This window comes from Tamandua tetradactyla, chromosome 5, assembly GCF_023851605.1.
Source record: "Tamandua tetradactyla isolate mTamTet1 chromosome 5, mTamTet1.pri, whole genome shotgun sequence".
Classification (NCBI taxonomy): domain Eukaryota; kingdom Metazoa; phylum Chordata; class Mammalia; order Pilosa; family Myrmecophagidae; genus Tamandua; species Tamandua tetradactyla.
Window position 1 is genome coordinate 132,243,423 of NC_135331.1, and position 12,775 is coordinate 132,256,197.

The 12,775-nt window shown below is 37.0% G+C and overlaps 1 protein-coding gene across 1 annotated transcript in view; it reads right to left on the reverse strand.

Moving 5' to 3' along the window:
* IMPG1 (interphotoreceptor matrix proteoglycan 1) overlaps positions 1-12,775 on the reverse strand; it is a 145,608-nt gene that overhangs the window by 70,375 nt on the left and 62,458 nt on the right. The window contains exons 11-12 of the mRNA XM_077159437.1: positions 12,300-12,376; positions 11,378-11,456 (exon numbers count right to left, since the gene is read on the reverse strand). Coding sequence (XP_077015552.1) covers positions 11,378-11,456; positions 12,300-12,376 — 156 coding nt within the window. The remainder of the gene's footprint in view (positions 1-11,377; positions 11,457-12,299; positions 12,377-12,775) is intronic.

The window sequence follows — 12,775 nt, forward strand, 5'->3', positions numbered from 1 at the left end:
TTGTTGAATTGTTTGTTTTTGTGGGTTTCTTTGTTTGCTAACAACAAAGTGCATGGACTGGGAATCGAACCTCGGTCTCCCACACTGCAGGTGAGAATTCTACCACTGAACTTCCCTCGCACCTGCACAAAGTCATATATATATATTTTTTTGAAGGCCTTGCTTGGTAGATATCCTCCCCCTATTTATTTCTCTGTGTTCTTCCTGGTTTCTCATTCCAACCTCTGCATCTTTGCTTATGAGGCTTATTCTGTCTGGAGGTCCACTTCCCTTCTCCTTGGTCTGTGTCAAGCCCCATGCACCCTTCCAAGCTCATGATAAGCTCCATAAATGACTTTTTTGAAGCCTCTGCTTCTCACTAAGTGTCATCTTTTCAGAGCTAAGAGATAAACATATGCTTAGTCTATACAAAATTATTTAAGTAGTTTTTATGTTTTTATATATCTTACATTGTTCACTATCTCATGCACAAAGGTCTTGAATAAAGGAAAAGAATGAAAAATGCGCTGTGCTCTAATGTGACCTTAATCTTCCTTTACTGAGCCATCTTTGTGCTTGTTGAACAATCATGTAGAAATTCTGGTATTATTGTAATTAAAATTTCTCCAACAGGAAATTTTAACTTGTCCCCAAATCTTAGGAAACATCTTAAGCCTAGATGGCATATTTGACACTTATAGCTGGATCTTTGACAGCTGTATTTTCTTTCCAACATTTCCCCATGCAATGTTTCCTTCAACTTTTTTTCTTTACCTCTCACAATAATCTTTTTTTTAAAAAACATTTCTCAATTAGCACAAGTAATAACTCCATAGTGTTTTTAAGTTAAGATTTCTATTAACGTTGTCATAATGGCTTAATTTTGAAATGCATTTAAGGGTTTATTCATGCAGAGTAGTTCTTGTCATTAAAGCTGTTTATCACTTAGGGGTGATCCAAGGAAAAAGCTCAACAGGTTTATTCTAATTGTTTCAGTGCCACCAATTGTGAAAGGAAACAAAACTGAGCTGGCTTCCAGATACGCTGCAAGGGGCTGTGCTGCTCCATGGTGTGTGGCATGCCTACTGTGGAGCTGAGTGATGCTGCAGGCTGTTTTCTGGCACTGGTGAGGTGCTAGCATTTTAGATGGAGATAGTACCAATACAGATGTAACTCCTGCAGAGTGCTAGCAGCCATGTTAAGGAAAGAATAGGGATCGAGTATACATGCTAAACCAACAGAGTGGAAAAGACGATAAGAGACAAAAGCAAGTGAAAAAAAAAACAAAACAAAACAAGCAAACACAGCAACATACACAGACATAGAAAACACTGGGTTGTAGGAACAGAACGTTTGATAATTCATGATGGTGAGGATAATTCACTTCTACTAGCCTTATAGAGTTGAAGTCATTGAAGATAGTTTTCTAAAGCAGGTCAAAAAAAGAAACCCCAAGTCCCTATGAATTATTACCTATTCATTTGGCTCAATAAATACTCAATATACAGTATTTATCTGTCTTTACTTTTCTCCTCTCTGTAAAATACTAGGTAGACCAAACACAAGCATTGTGCATAATGGATACATATCTTTCTCTTTATGTAAATGTCAATCAACAAAAATGGATGGAAGTGATAAAAGTGACCATGACAAGGATTTGAGAACAAGCAAGGGCTGGTACCTCCTACTATGTGCCCACCAGTGCCCCACTATAAAGAGATAACAGGAAGACAATACCTGGATATCTTAGAGACATTATTAAACCTGGGTAAGTGACATAGTCACAGAAACTGCAGACTCACACATTACCACTTCCTGCTAATGAGTCTGTCAACAAACATTGCTTATTGGCCAGACAAGTCTTTCTTGCTGAACCCATTCAAGGCTTCAAAATTCTTCAGAATGATTTTACTCCTTAAATACCACTCAAATCAATCCACTTACTTCCATGTCCACTTCAATCATCTCAGTCCAAGCTACCAACATTTCTAGGCTGGATAATTGTTATGACTCTTCTAATTGATGGCTTGCATTTGCGCACCTCCAGCTAATTCTCTACAGTATAGTTGGAAGGATCTTTTAAACTCAAATTTGGTGTGTCATTCCTTTGCTTAAAATCCCTTAATGGTTCTTAACAGGGCTTATAGAGCTCTACCTCTCTTGAGGGTCATCGTCATCGCTTTCTGTCAACTCGCCATGCTCTAGTTATACTGCCTTTCTTAATTTTTTTCCAATATGCCATTCTAATGCCAGACTCAGCTACTCCCCTCTTCCCAAAGCACTTTTCATCACCCCTCCCTCATTTTAATTTTTCTTTTTTGCTTTCCTGTCATTCAGATCTCAATTTAAGCCTTATTTTCTTAGGAGAATCAATTGACCATTTAGAATTTACAAAAAAAGGATTTTGTATATTTTAAGGTTTGTAAATTGTGTACTATATGACCTTTATTTCATCAAAATATTATAATGAATATCTGTATGCCTATATGTGCACAGCACACTTTTTTCTTTTCTGAGATTGGTGGTTAATCACTTACTAGTACACTACTAACTGAGTTCCTTTAGTTTCCTCCCCTTTCCCATTTTACTTACCTATCCCCTTACTAGATTTCATGGGATCACCTCCCAAATAAACTCCTTGTAATTCTTGTCTTAGGGTCTATTTCTGGGGGACTCCAAACCATGACAGTCCTGAGGATCTGCATTGCTTACCATTTAATCCTCTGTCAGTAGTTAGCACCACACAAAGATTTGTTGAATGAATCAATGAACATGCACAACATCTTAGAGAGCTACTGCAAATTAAGTGAACCTGTTGCAATCTTTTAAAATCTATGGTCTACTGCCATATGAAGAGCTTGTGTGGGTCTGCGACCTACAGTGCCCCTCGGAAATCATCTGTCATGGACCAATCTCCCATCTGAAGATGTATAGAGACTCTGTAGGAGACCCCTGGGTATTTGGTTTGTACTGCGGTGCCATATGAGGTATGGATTACAGAATATGGAACTTTCCTTAGGAAGGAGGAAAGAGGAGAAATGGTAGCAGTAAAGTGAGATGAAGTTGCCAAGAGTTCCGGAAAACAGTGTGGTAAATGGTATCATCTGATTGTGTACGTGAATGTGCTGATGTGAAGGGGTGTCAGCCTGGAAGGGGAAGATGCAAAATAATTACAAACTCCTTTAACTGCAGGAGTGACAGAATTTATCTTAGAAACATATGGTCTTTGTTGAGCAAAATGTTGGAAAAAGATTAAGCAGACAGCCACCATTACTTTATAGAAAAATTGGACAATAATTTAGGGGTTGGGAGCAGCTTGAGAAAAGGATGGTCATGAGGAGAGTTTTGAGGGAATGGGGGCATAACATCACAGTGCAGTAGGGGACCCACCAAGTAGTATTGGCCAGTGAAAAATGTCCAGTAAAGGGTGTGCCTAATATTTTAAAATAGGGTAGAATAGGGATGCCTATACAACTTGAAGTTGCTTGCTGAGTGGGGCTGCAAAGTGATATCCTCATATCTTCTCTGAGTAATGTTGAGAAATAATCAATAAAATCTGACTTTTCACCTTCAGAGTGGAGTGGGGGTGGGGAGAGAAAACAGGTTCAGGCAGGGAAATGGAGTAATATTAGGATTTCAGTAGGGGCAAAAAGTCAGAACCAGAATATAAGCCCTTGGGGATTGCTACAATTTAGGGTAAGACATTGAATTTTCTAAATAAATCTGGAAGGATAGTACTATTTCACCTGACATCTAGGTTAAATCTAGAATTACCAAATTTGAGAGTTGGAAAGACTTTAATCCACTTTTTTAATCTCTCTCTGGGAATTGCAAAGATTGATCTGGCGATGGAGAGTAATTGCAAGTCTTTGCCAAATGGCCATTCTTTTCTTTTCTTTCTTTGGCTGACATTTTCCTCATGAACCTCTCTGAAGAGTTTTTGTATGCAGCAAAATCCTGCTAGGAAAACTAACTGTCCCTCTGGGTTTAGAAGTACGAGGAAGAAAACATAAAAATCTTGACCACAGTGGAATAAATTCAGTGAAGTTTTTCTTACAAATCTTTCCAAGTCTTACTATTATTCTTTTATCCTGAAGTGGAGCAGTTTAAACAATTCTTTGGTTAGCAGAGTGGCTTACTGAAAATTGCAAATATTTTTAGCCTCATGCCTATATTTACCTTGATAAATGTGGTAGTTAACATATCACATGAGGTAGAGCTGACTAAAGTTCTTCAACACTCTTATTTTGCCCAAAGTATTTAATTATTAAGAACATCCATTACATGTGTGACTGTCTCTGGGGCTGTGTGAGGACTAGCCCAGATGGGGGAGCATATTTTCCAGGAGTTTATAGTCTGATACTGATAACACTGATAGGCCCAATAAGGTCAACTACAGTAACCAATAATTACCAAGCTTCCAGTTATGTGCCAGACACTAAGCTCAGCACAGGAGTTTGTAAAAAAAGAACAAGAATACATGCTTTCACTTCAGGAAATCAGTCTTGGGGAGACGTCAGACATGCATACTAATAATTTCAATACTGAATGGCAAATGTTTGGTGGAGGTATACACGCTTTCTTTGTTATGGATAAGGGGACAGATAATAATTATTAATCCACCCAGGGAGTGGTTGGTGAAAGCTTCACAGAGGAGGTGGTATTTTAGCTGGAACTTAAAGTATGAATAGGAGGTCATCAGGCTGGAAGAATGAAGGGGCATTTCAGGTCTGAGAAAAAGATAATTTGAGCTGAATGTACTTTGATTTATGGAAATGCAGCTTGATTTAATGAACCCATGCTGGCCATAGATGGCTATGGGGGAAAATCAATCAGAGAAAAATGACATAATTTGATCTTACAAATTGGGAGATTGCCCCTTGGAATTACACTGTATATGTATTTCTCCTATACCTAAATATATATTAGGAATTGATTTGCTCTTAAATTTCACATCATAAACTACCACAGGAGAACTCTACCTCCAAGGTAGCATACCAAAGGCGTTCTATGGGGGCGGGGAAATGGTCCTTTAAAAAAGTCCCACAAACTTGGAGGATTGTAGCCATTAAACAATATAAGCTCCTGGTGGGACATTTAAGAGATTTCTATAACCATTAAAAAATTAAAGAGAGTAGGAATGTTTTTGCCAGCCCATAGCTCCTTTGTGGCCAATATGGAAACTTGATGGAATCTAGTGCATGACAGCAGATTACCACAAATTAAATAAAGTAATGCCATCTTTGTATGCAGTGGTCCCAAACATTGTCTTTTTTTTTGGCATGAGTAGGCACCAGGAATTGAACCCAGGTCTCCTGCTTGTCAGACAAGAATTCTACCAAGGAGCTGTCCTTGCCCCAAACATTGTCTTTTTACTACAAGAAATTAGCACTTATTTATGACAATATCACTTTGTTTTAGATTTAGCTAATGCTTAGATAAAGCAAGTCAACTTATTTTTGCTTTCACCTGGGAAGGACAACAGGGGACTTTCACCATGCTCCCACAAACCCAAACATTTCCCATGGCCTAGTGGCAAAAGACTTGGCTAATTTGGAGAAACCCAAATTTATGACTTTATTTCATTATATTGATGATATTATGTTAACCAAAAATTGTCTTTCAGAACTAAAAGAAGTGTCAGAAATCTTAATATCTCATCTTGAGAGCTGGGGATGGGCAATTATGATAAGCTATAATCTACAGTGGGCTTCAGTGGTAACTCATGTCCACAATTGAGCCTAATGTTGGGTTTGCATGAACTTGCCATTCTAACATGTTCCCACTAACTGGACTATGTAGACAAACCTGTTGGCATGGCTGAACTTGCCACACCAACAAATCTGGAGTGAGACTTTCTCTTTAAAGACTGAAATTCAATTACCATCTTATAATGAGACTCAAATTATATTTTCTCTTTTATGAGGGAACAAGTGAATAAGTATTGGCCTATTTTGGGTATGCTATACATGATGGGATAGGCTGGTGACAGTGGAAGAAATAACCTTAGACCATATTGCTACTGTCTGCATGGAATATCTTAGGAACCAAGATATGTGGTGGTTACCCTAAGAACCACATAATTTTACTAGTAAGCTTCAAAATGATCACCTTTACCAATAGCAAAATGACTCCCACAGACACAGAGCATATGCCTCCCCTTTTAGGTTGCTGTGGACCTCTGGGCAATATGGATGGCCTTATATACCTTACAATTGGGCAAGATGCTGCACATGGGCACAGCCAAATGTCCCTGTCACATTACATGATTCTTCACCACACACCCGTAGCAATTGGGAAATGGTTAAATTTAGATATCAAGTGAAGCATACCTTATGGTGGTTTTATCCTTTAGCTATTTTTTTCCCTAGGGGGAGCTGTGATGGTCACCAAAAAGCATATAATAGCTTTAGCTCATTATGTAGCTCACAACTTAATGAATCTAGGTCGGCAATATCATTGTTAAATGTTGAGATCACCCGGTTATAGAAAGTAATCTTATGAAACAGAATGACTTGAGACGCTTTGACTGTGGCACAAGGCAGGACCCGTGCCCTTATAAACATGTAATGTGTATACATTCCTGATAACTCATATACTATTTCACAAGCTTTAAATCATATGCAAGAGCACATACACCATTATTAATCAATTATCTACTGACCCCCTTTCTACTTGGTTTAATCTCTTACTCAACCTTGGTAGCCCTCCAAACAGGAATGAAGCCCTATGCAGGTAGCAGCTTGCATGACCAAGACAAAGATCAACAAAGTAAACAACTTCCCCAGAGGGAAAATAATATAATCACAGATGGGAGTGGAATAGCACTGATTGTATCTTAGTCTTAATCATGGATCTTAGTAGAACATCAGGTCTTAAGACCTTTAATGATTTTATTGGAGGTCTAATGTCCTCATACTATATGGAATGTCTTTGTTTTGAAACCATATACATATTGCCCCTTGTACTTTTGCCCCTCAGTGGAGCACTACTCCTCTAGAAAGCTTCCATTGGAGACTCTTCTGTTTGTAAGTACTAATAAATCTATGTCTACTTCAGTGCCTGGCATGTTTTTCAGTCTTGCAGCAGCACCAATCCCTGTTTTGTATGAACTTGGTTTGGGCCCAAGCAACTGTCTGGCATGTCCCCAGTGTCTGGTTGGACACTGATGATATGGCAATGAATTGAGACAGACCACAGTTCCTGACCTCCTGAAGCATTAGTGGATGGGTTGCATATTGAGCTCATATAGTTTAGCTCTCTCCATTGATTCTTTTCCATGGAGTCAAAGGCTGAGGTCAGATTAAGAAAAGTTGATGTGTTGATTTGAATATATTTCCTATATGGGGGAATAAAAGACAAAACAATATCCAACACAGAATAGCTCTGACTAAAGTTTTCTTCATCACCACTGCAAATATTGCAATTTATTAGGGCAACTGGCCTATGTTTTAAATGGAATATCTAGTAAGTGAAAAAGTCTGTAATTTGCGGAGGGAGGGCCCTAGAGACCCTTTCTCTTGATGGATCAGATGATTACTCTAATGAGCTAAAATAGAAATCTATTCCCCCCAAAACTAATCCAAACAGAACATGAAAGCTTCTACACTAATGATTTGTTAGTATATTTAATGAATTACTTGAATACATGTATATGCAAGATAGAACATTGAGCTTTCTTCTAAATGCTTAAGGCTCTTATTTTTATGATATCAGTATGATCTTAACAGATAATGGGCCCTACAAGAAAGAATGGTTTGAGATAAGCCACCCTAAAAATATTTAACATAGAAGAGCTTGAAATTTTATATACTATGCCAATTCACTTAGTTTTCTACAGGCATATTTTGCAAGTACTTTATCTCAGGGGATTAACTATTAAATTAAACTGCTTAAGCTGAGAGATTTCTGAGTGCTTTACTGAGATTTTAATGGCTTGGTGGGTGTTTGGTGACACTAACCTTAAAAGTTTTCCAGGCTAAAATTATCTCAGTAATACCATGGCACAGAAATTTGAAGCCCTAGATGTTGTTTTACCTGTGCATAGGGGAAACCCAGAATTGTTTTATAGGAGAGAGAAGCTTGGGTCTTGTCTAGAATGTTCCTCCTTTTTTGTTCATTTCCATGTGCAAGTGGGGTGTCGTTTGAATAAATATTTTTCCTGGTTAGGGACTCATCTTTTTTTTTCATTAAGAAATGCCATCTCTGTCCCTGGCATTTCTTAATGAAAAAAAAAGATGAGTCCCTAACCAGGAAAAATATTTATTCAAACGACACCCCACTTGCACATGGAAATGAACAAAAAAGGAGGCTGGGCTGATTTTGAATGCATCTAGATCTGCTCTTAACTGGCAACATAGCATATTTACATTCTTGACCCATGTCAACAAATACAACTCTTCTTGCTCAATATTATTCAAAAGCTCACTTATGAGTTAATTTTTATTTATGGGACATTGATTGAAGGATATGCAGCACATCCATTCCTCTAGATATTTAAAAATCACTCCTTGAATTAAAGCAGACTCTTAGAACCTAGTCTCTCTGAGAACTAATGGTAATGAACTGGCCTTTGGTATTCCACTATGCATCTCCAGCGTAGGTCTTAAAGGAAACCCCCGGACACTGGAATTATACAGTAAGGAGGTTGATGTGGGCAGGACAGAGCCAGAGAGTCCTCCTTATGAAGGCCCACAGGGGAAATTTTTCTCCTAAGCATTTGTCATGACGTAAGCATGCAAATTCTGAATTGTGTAACTGATGGTGTTAACCACATCATGCAGCCACTTAAGAAGCTCAGAGGCAAATCCATGAACCACCTAAAGCAAACTTATAACCTTTAAGATTTTTTTTTTACAATTTCCCCTACAGAGTCATCTGATTTTTTTTATTGTTGTTTTATCTTCTCTTCCATTTCTAAAATTTCTATTCTTTAAAATAAAATCTTACTTTATTGGATGCATGTCTGAAAGCCAACAAATCTCTGCATGTCTTTTTTTTTTGGAATGAGGTGGGATTTTAATAAACAAATAAAAAACCCAAAGAAAACAAAATAATGAGCCCTAGTGCAAGAGATCAAGAAGTAATAGGGAAATAGAAGAAGAATCAAGAAGGAGTTATTTTGTGGGAGCCAAATGAAGAGGAGTTTCCAGAGGGGAATTTTCAATAAGAGCCAATTAACAGAAATGTCAAAAAAATGAAATGGAAACAAGGCTGATAAATAGATCAATTAGGAGGTCATCTGTGATTTTTGTGAAAATCATGTCTCTGTAACATTTGGTTAGAGGTGTAATCTTGTGATGATTAGGAATGAAACTGTAAAGACCCAGAAGAACAACTATTAAAAAAAATAGAGTAGCAAATTAACGACAGAAGAGGCTGAGATTTGAGGGGCAAGCATGCTTGACGGGATATTTATACCAAACATGTTGTAATAGGTGGAGGAAATGAGAATAGCTCTGCACCCAGCTATTTTGTAACCTTGAGCAGGGCACTTCATATCTCTGGCCTTGGTTCCTTCATCTGTGAAACAGAGAGGCTTAACTACGTTATCTCTAAGATTCCTCCAGTTTTAGTATTTTGTGGTATATCCATGAATGAGAGGAGCGTATAAATAAAATAACAACAGTAAAGCAATTTTGAAAAATATAACATAAATATGTTATTATTTTTTAATAATCTACTTGAAATTATGATCTTATAATAAGGTTTTATGCTAACTTAATGAAAGAAGAGTGAGCATTTACTATCACTAATTTCATCAGAGAGCCTTATTTGTTTTATCCAACCAACACAAGTATTTGGAAGTCAAAATAGTGGTTGATGTGATTATGATAGATTGTAAATGATTGCAAATTCTTTGATACTTCTCCCATTAAGATTGGGTCTTTGTCCCCTCTGCTAGAATTTGTGACAGGTTCTGTGGCTCCCTAGCCATTAAAATGAGAGGAAATGATACTGTTTCTGGATCCTGACAATATTGGCAGCTTCCACTTTCTGTCTCTTGGGATGCTCGCACTTCACACCCCACTGCCATGCTGTGAGGAAGCTCAAGCAACATGATGGAGAAGACCGTATAGAGAGGAAATGAGGCTCCCAGCCAGTAGCTCTAGTTGATCACTTATTTGCCAGTCATTTCTTGGAAATGGATCTTGAAACCAGCCAACAAAACCTGGAACAGGTAAGGGCCAGGCATACTGAGCCCTATTCAAATTTCAGATTTACTGGCAAAGGAAATGATTATTGTTTTAAGTCACTAAGTTTAGGCTAGTTTGTAATGCAGCAATAGATAACTGGGTCATGAAGTTAACATTTATTAATTGGTAGTCATGTGAACCAAATCAAATTTGTATAGGAAGTTTTGCTATTATCCTATATATGTCTTCGTGAAAAATTTATATTCCTCAAAATTGCATATTAATTGCACATAGCCTCTATGAGGAAAATAAGACGAGGCAGATTACTCAAAATCTGTAGAATTTAATAATGAGATCCCCTAACTAAAAAAATAACAATCTCATTAAAATGAAAAGCCACAACAAATCTTTACTGGCATTTCCACGTGGGTTCACAGTATATCCTTATCAGTCATTTTTGTAGTATTTATAGAGAACTCTTTAAAGCGGAAAGTGTAGGGGCCATGCAGCCACCATATCAGCCACTTCTTACATGAAAGGAATGCTCTTCTGCAAGACACTTATTTTTTTTCCCTGAGGATCTTCATATATTGCTAAAACTCTTTTTACCTGTATGAAAGTTTGACCCTACTGAATCAAAAATTAACATTCTTGTAAATTAAAAAATGAACCAAGAGGACTTCAGTGTTTACTGTTTTCCTTTCTTATTTATCAATTACATGTGAGCCAACCTTCATTAAAGAAACACACGTTGTAACAGCAGACAATATAACAAGTCAGCCTAAATTCAATGCCCTTCTCCTTGTGCATGCCAATCTATCTGCTGCCATAGCCCCTTGTCATGAAGTTGGGTCTTCATACCCAGTTTTTTCTAAGAGACTCTCAGTTTTTAAACCCAGAGGAGATTGTTGTTCTATGTGGTCAGTAGTTGGAGCAGCTTTGGTTTTAGCTTTCTTTGCCAGGTTTATCGGGAAAGGGCACTCAGTGCTAATTTTCAGATGGGGAATTGGAGCTGAGAGGACACCAAAGGTATCCTTTCCATTAGAAGAGAATGGTTCCATGGACTGTTCTCCAGTTGGAAATGCTGGTGTCAGGGATGATTTTGTCACTGGTATTTTATTTTGTTATGTTTTTTCTTTTCTTTTTTTATTATTTGTTTACTTTTTTTTTTTTTTGGTCACTGGTCTTGGAGGTAGTGCTATAAATGGATTCTTGAAAGAGGATGTTGCCATCTAACATAGACTTTGTGGGAAGAAACTCACCAGGTAAACCATGTCCTGCTATGTCCACTGGCTCAAGTCTGGATGGACCAAAAGGAAGTTCTGGACTCAAAGTAGTACCCTGAAGAATGAATATAGAAAGACAGATGTTGAGAAGGGACATTTCATGCTGTCCTCTGTATTTTATTTTTCATTTAAATTCAAGCAAATAATTTTGCAGTTGACTTGAATCTACTAAAAAGGAAAATTCTGATGTAGAAATGTTCTCAAAGGTTAGCAAGCACTGGTAAAGTGGTAAAATGATATATTGGCTTCTTGGCTAACTGCATTTGCCTGAGCAGGATTAACTGATAATTGAAATAATTTGTGTCAATCATGCTTGAATTTCTAAATTGTTTTATTTCTAGGGGAATAGCATTTAGTCAACATTTTAATTTATGAAAAACCCCAGTGACATTTTCTGGTATAACTTAAATGAATGTAGCTTTAAATGAAATACAAATTAATCTCTGGATTTATAAATTTTAATTTCTAAGACATTAGTTTGTACATATTAACCCCCATAAATCAATATAGATAAGGCCCTAAAATGTAAAAAATAATTATAAAGTATATTCATGCCTATATTTATTTCTGAAGGTCAAAGTAAAATAATATACTTTGTTTCACTTATTATTTTTAGTTGATGAAAATACATTTGGTTTATTAAGGACAGAGCAAATGGTGACTCTAATTGAAATAAAGATCTAACTAAATTGAAGGAAACTTTTAATGTTAGTATATTTGAAAAGCAGATACTGGAACTGTGTTAATCAAGTACTGCCTGTATAAAACAGGAAGTAAATATAATTAGCAATGCAAAGAGAATTTTGTTGGGTTCAGTTGTTAAGCTGATTTTTGATGGAAGATTTTGGAGTTGTTTTCCTATTTTTCTATTTGAAAACCAAAAAGACAGCACACTTACCTTTGTGAGATCTGCAAGTGGTGTAGGTAGTATTGATTGTGTGTCAGGATCCAAAGCTGGAAATGATTCAACAATTTCTGAGGGTGAAAAATCACAAGGTTTGGGTGTTTTCTTTCTTTTTTCTTTTGTGGTGGGGGTAATACAACTGCCAGGGTTGAAAAATGAGGCAATAACCAATTCTTAAAGAATAGTTCAATAAATTATTAAGAAATCAGCATCACATAAACCAATGGTCATTGATCTGAATGATAAATTGAAATTGGTGCAAGGAGTACATTTTGTATGCTGATGTGATGAGAATAGTTGTAAAGGTGGAACTTCAAGGTATTTAGTTCTGTTCTACATAATTAGACTAGGCAGGCAGGCCAATCACTTGGCCAGGAGGAATGAAAATATTACTAAGCTGAGAGGAAAGAAATAGCCGGAATAAATACCAGAACCAGGACCATTTGTGGAGCCCTACTTCTACCATCAAG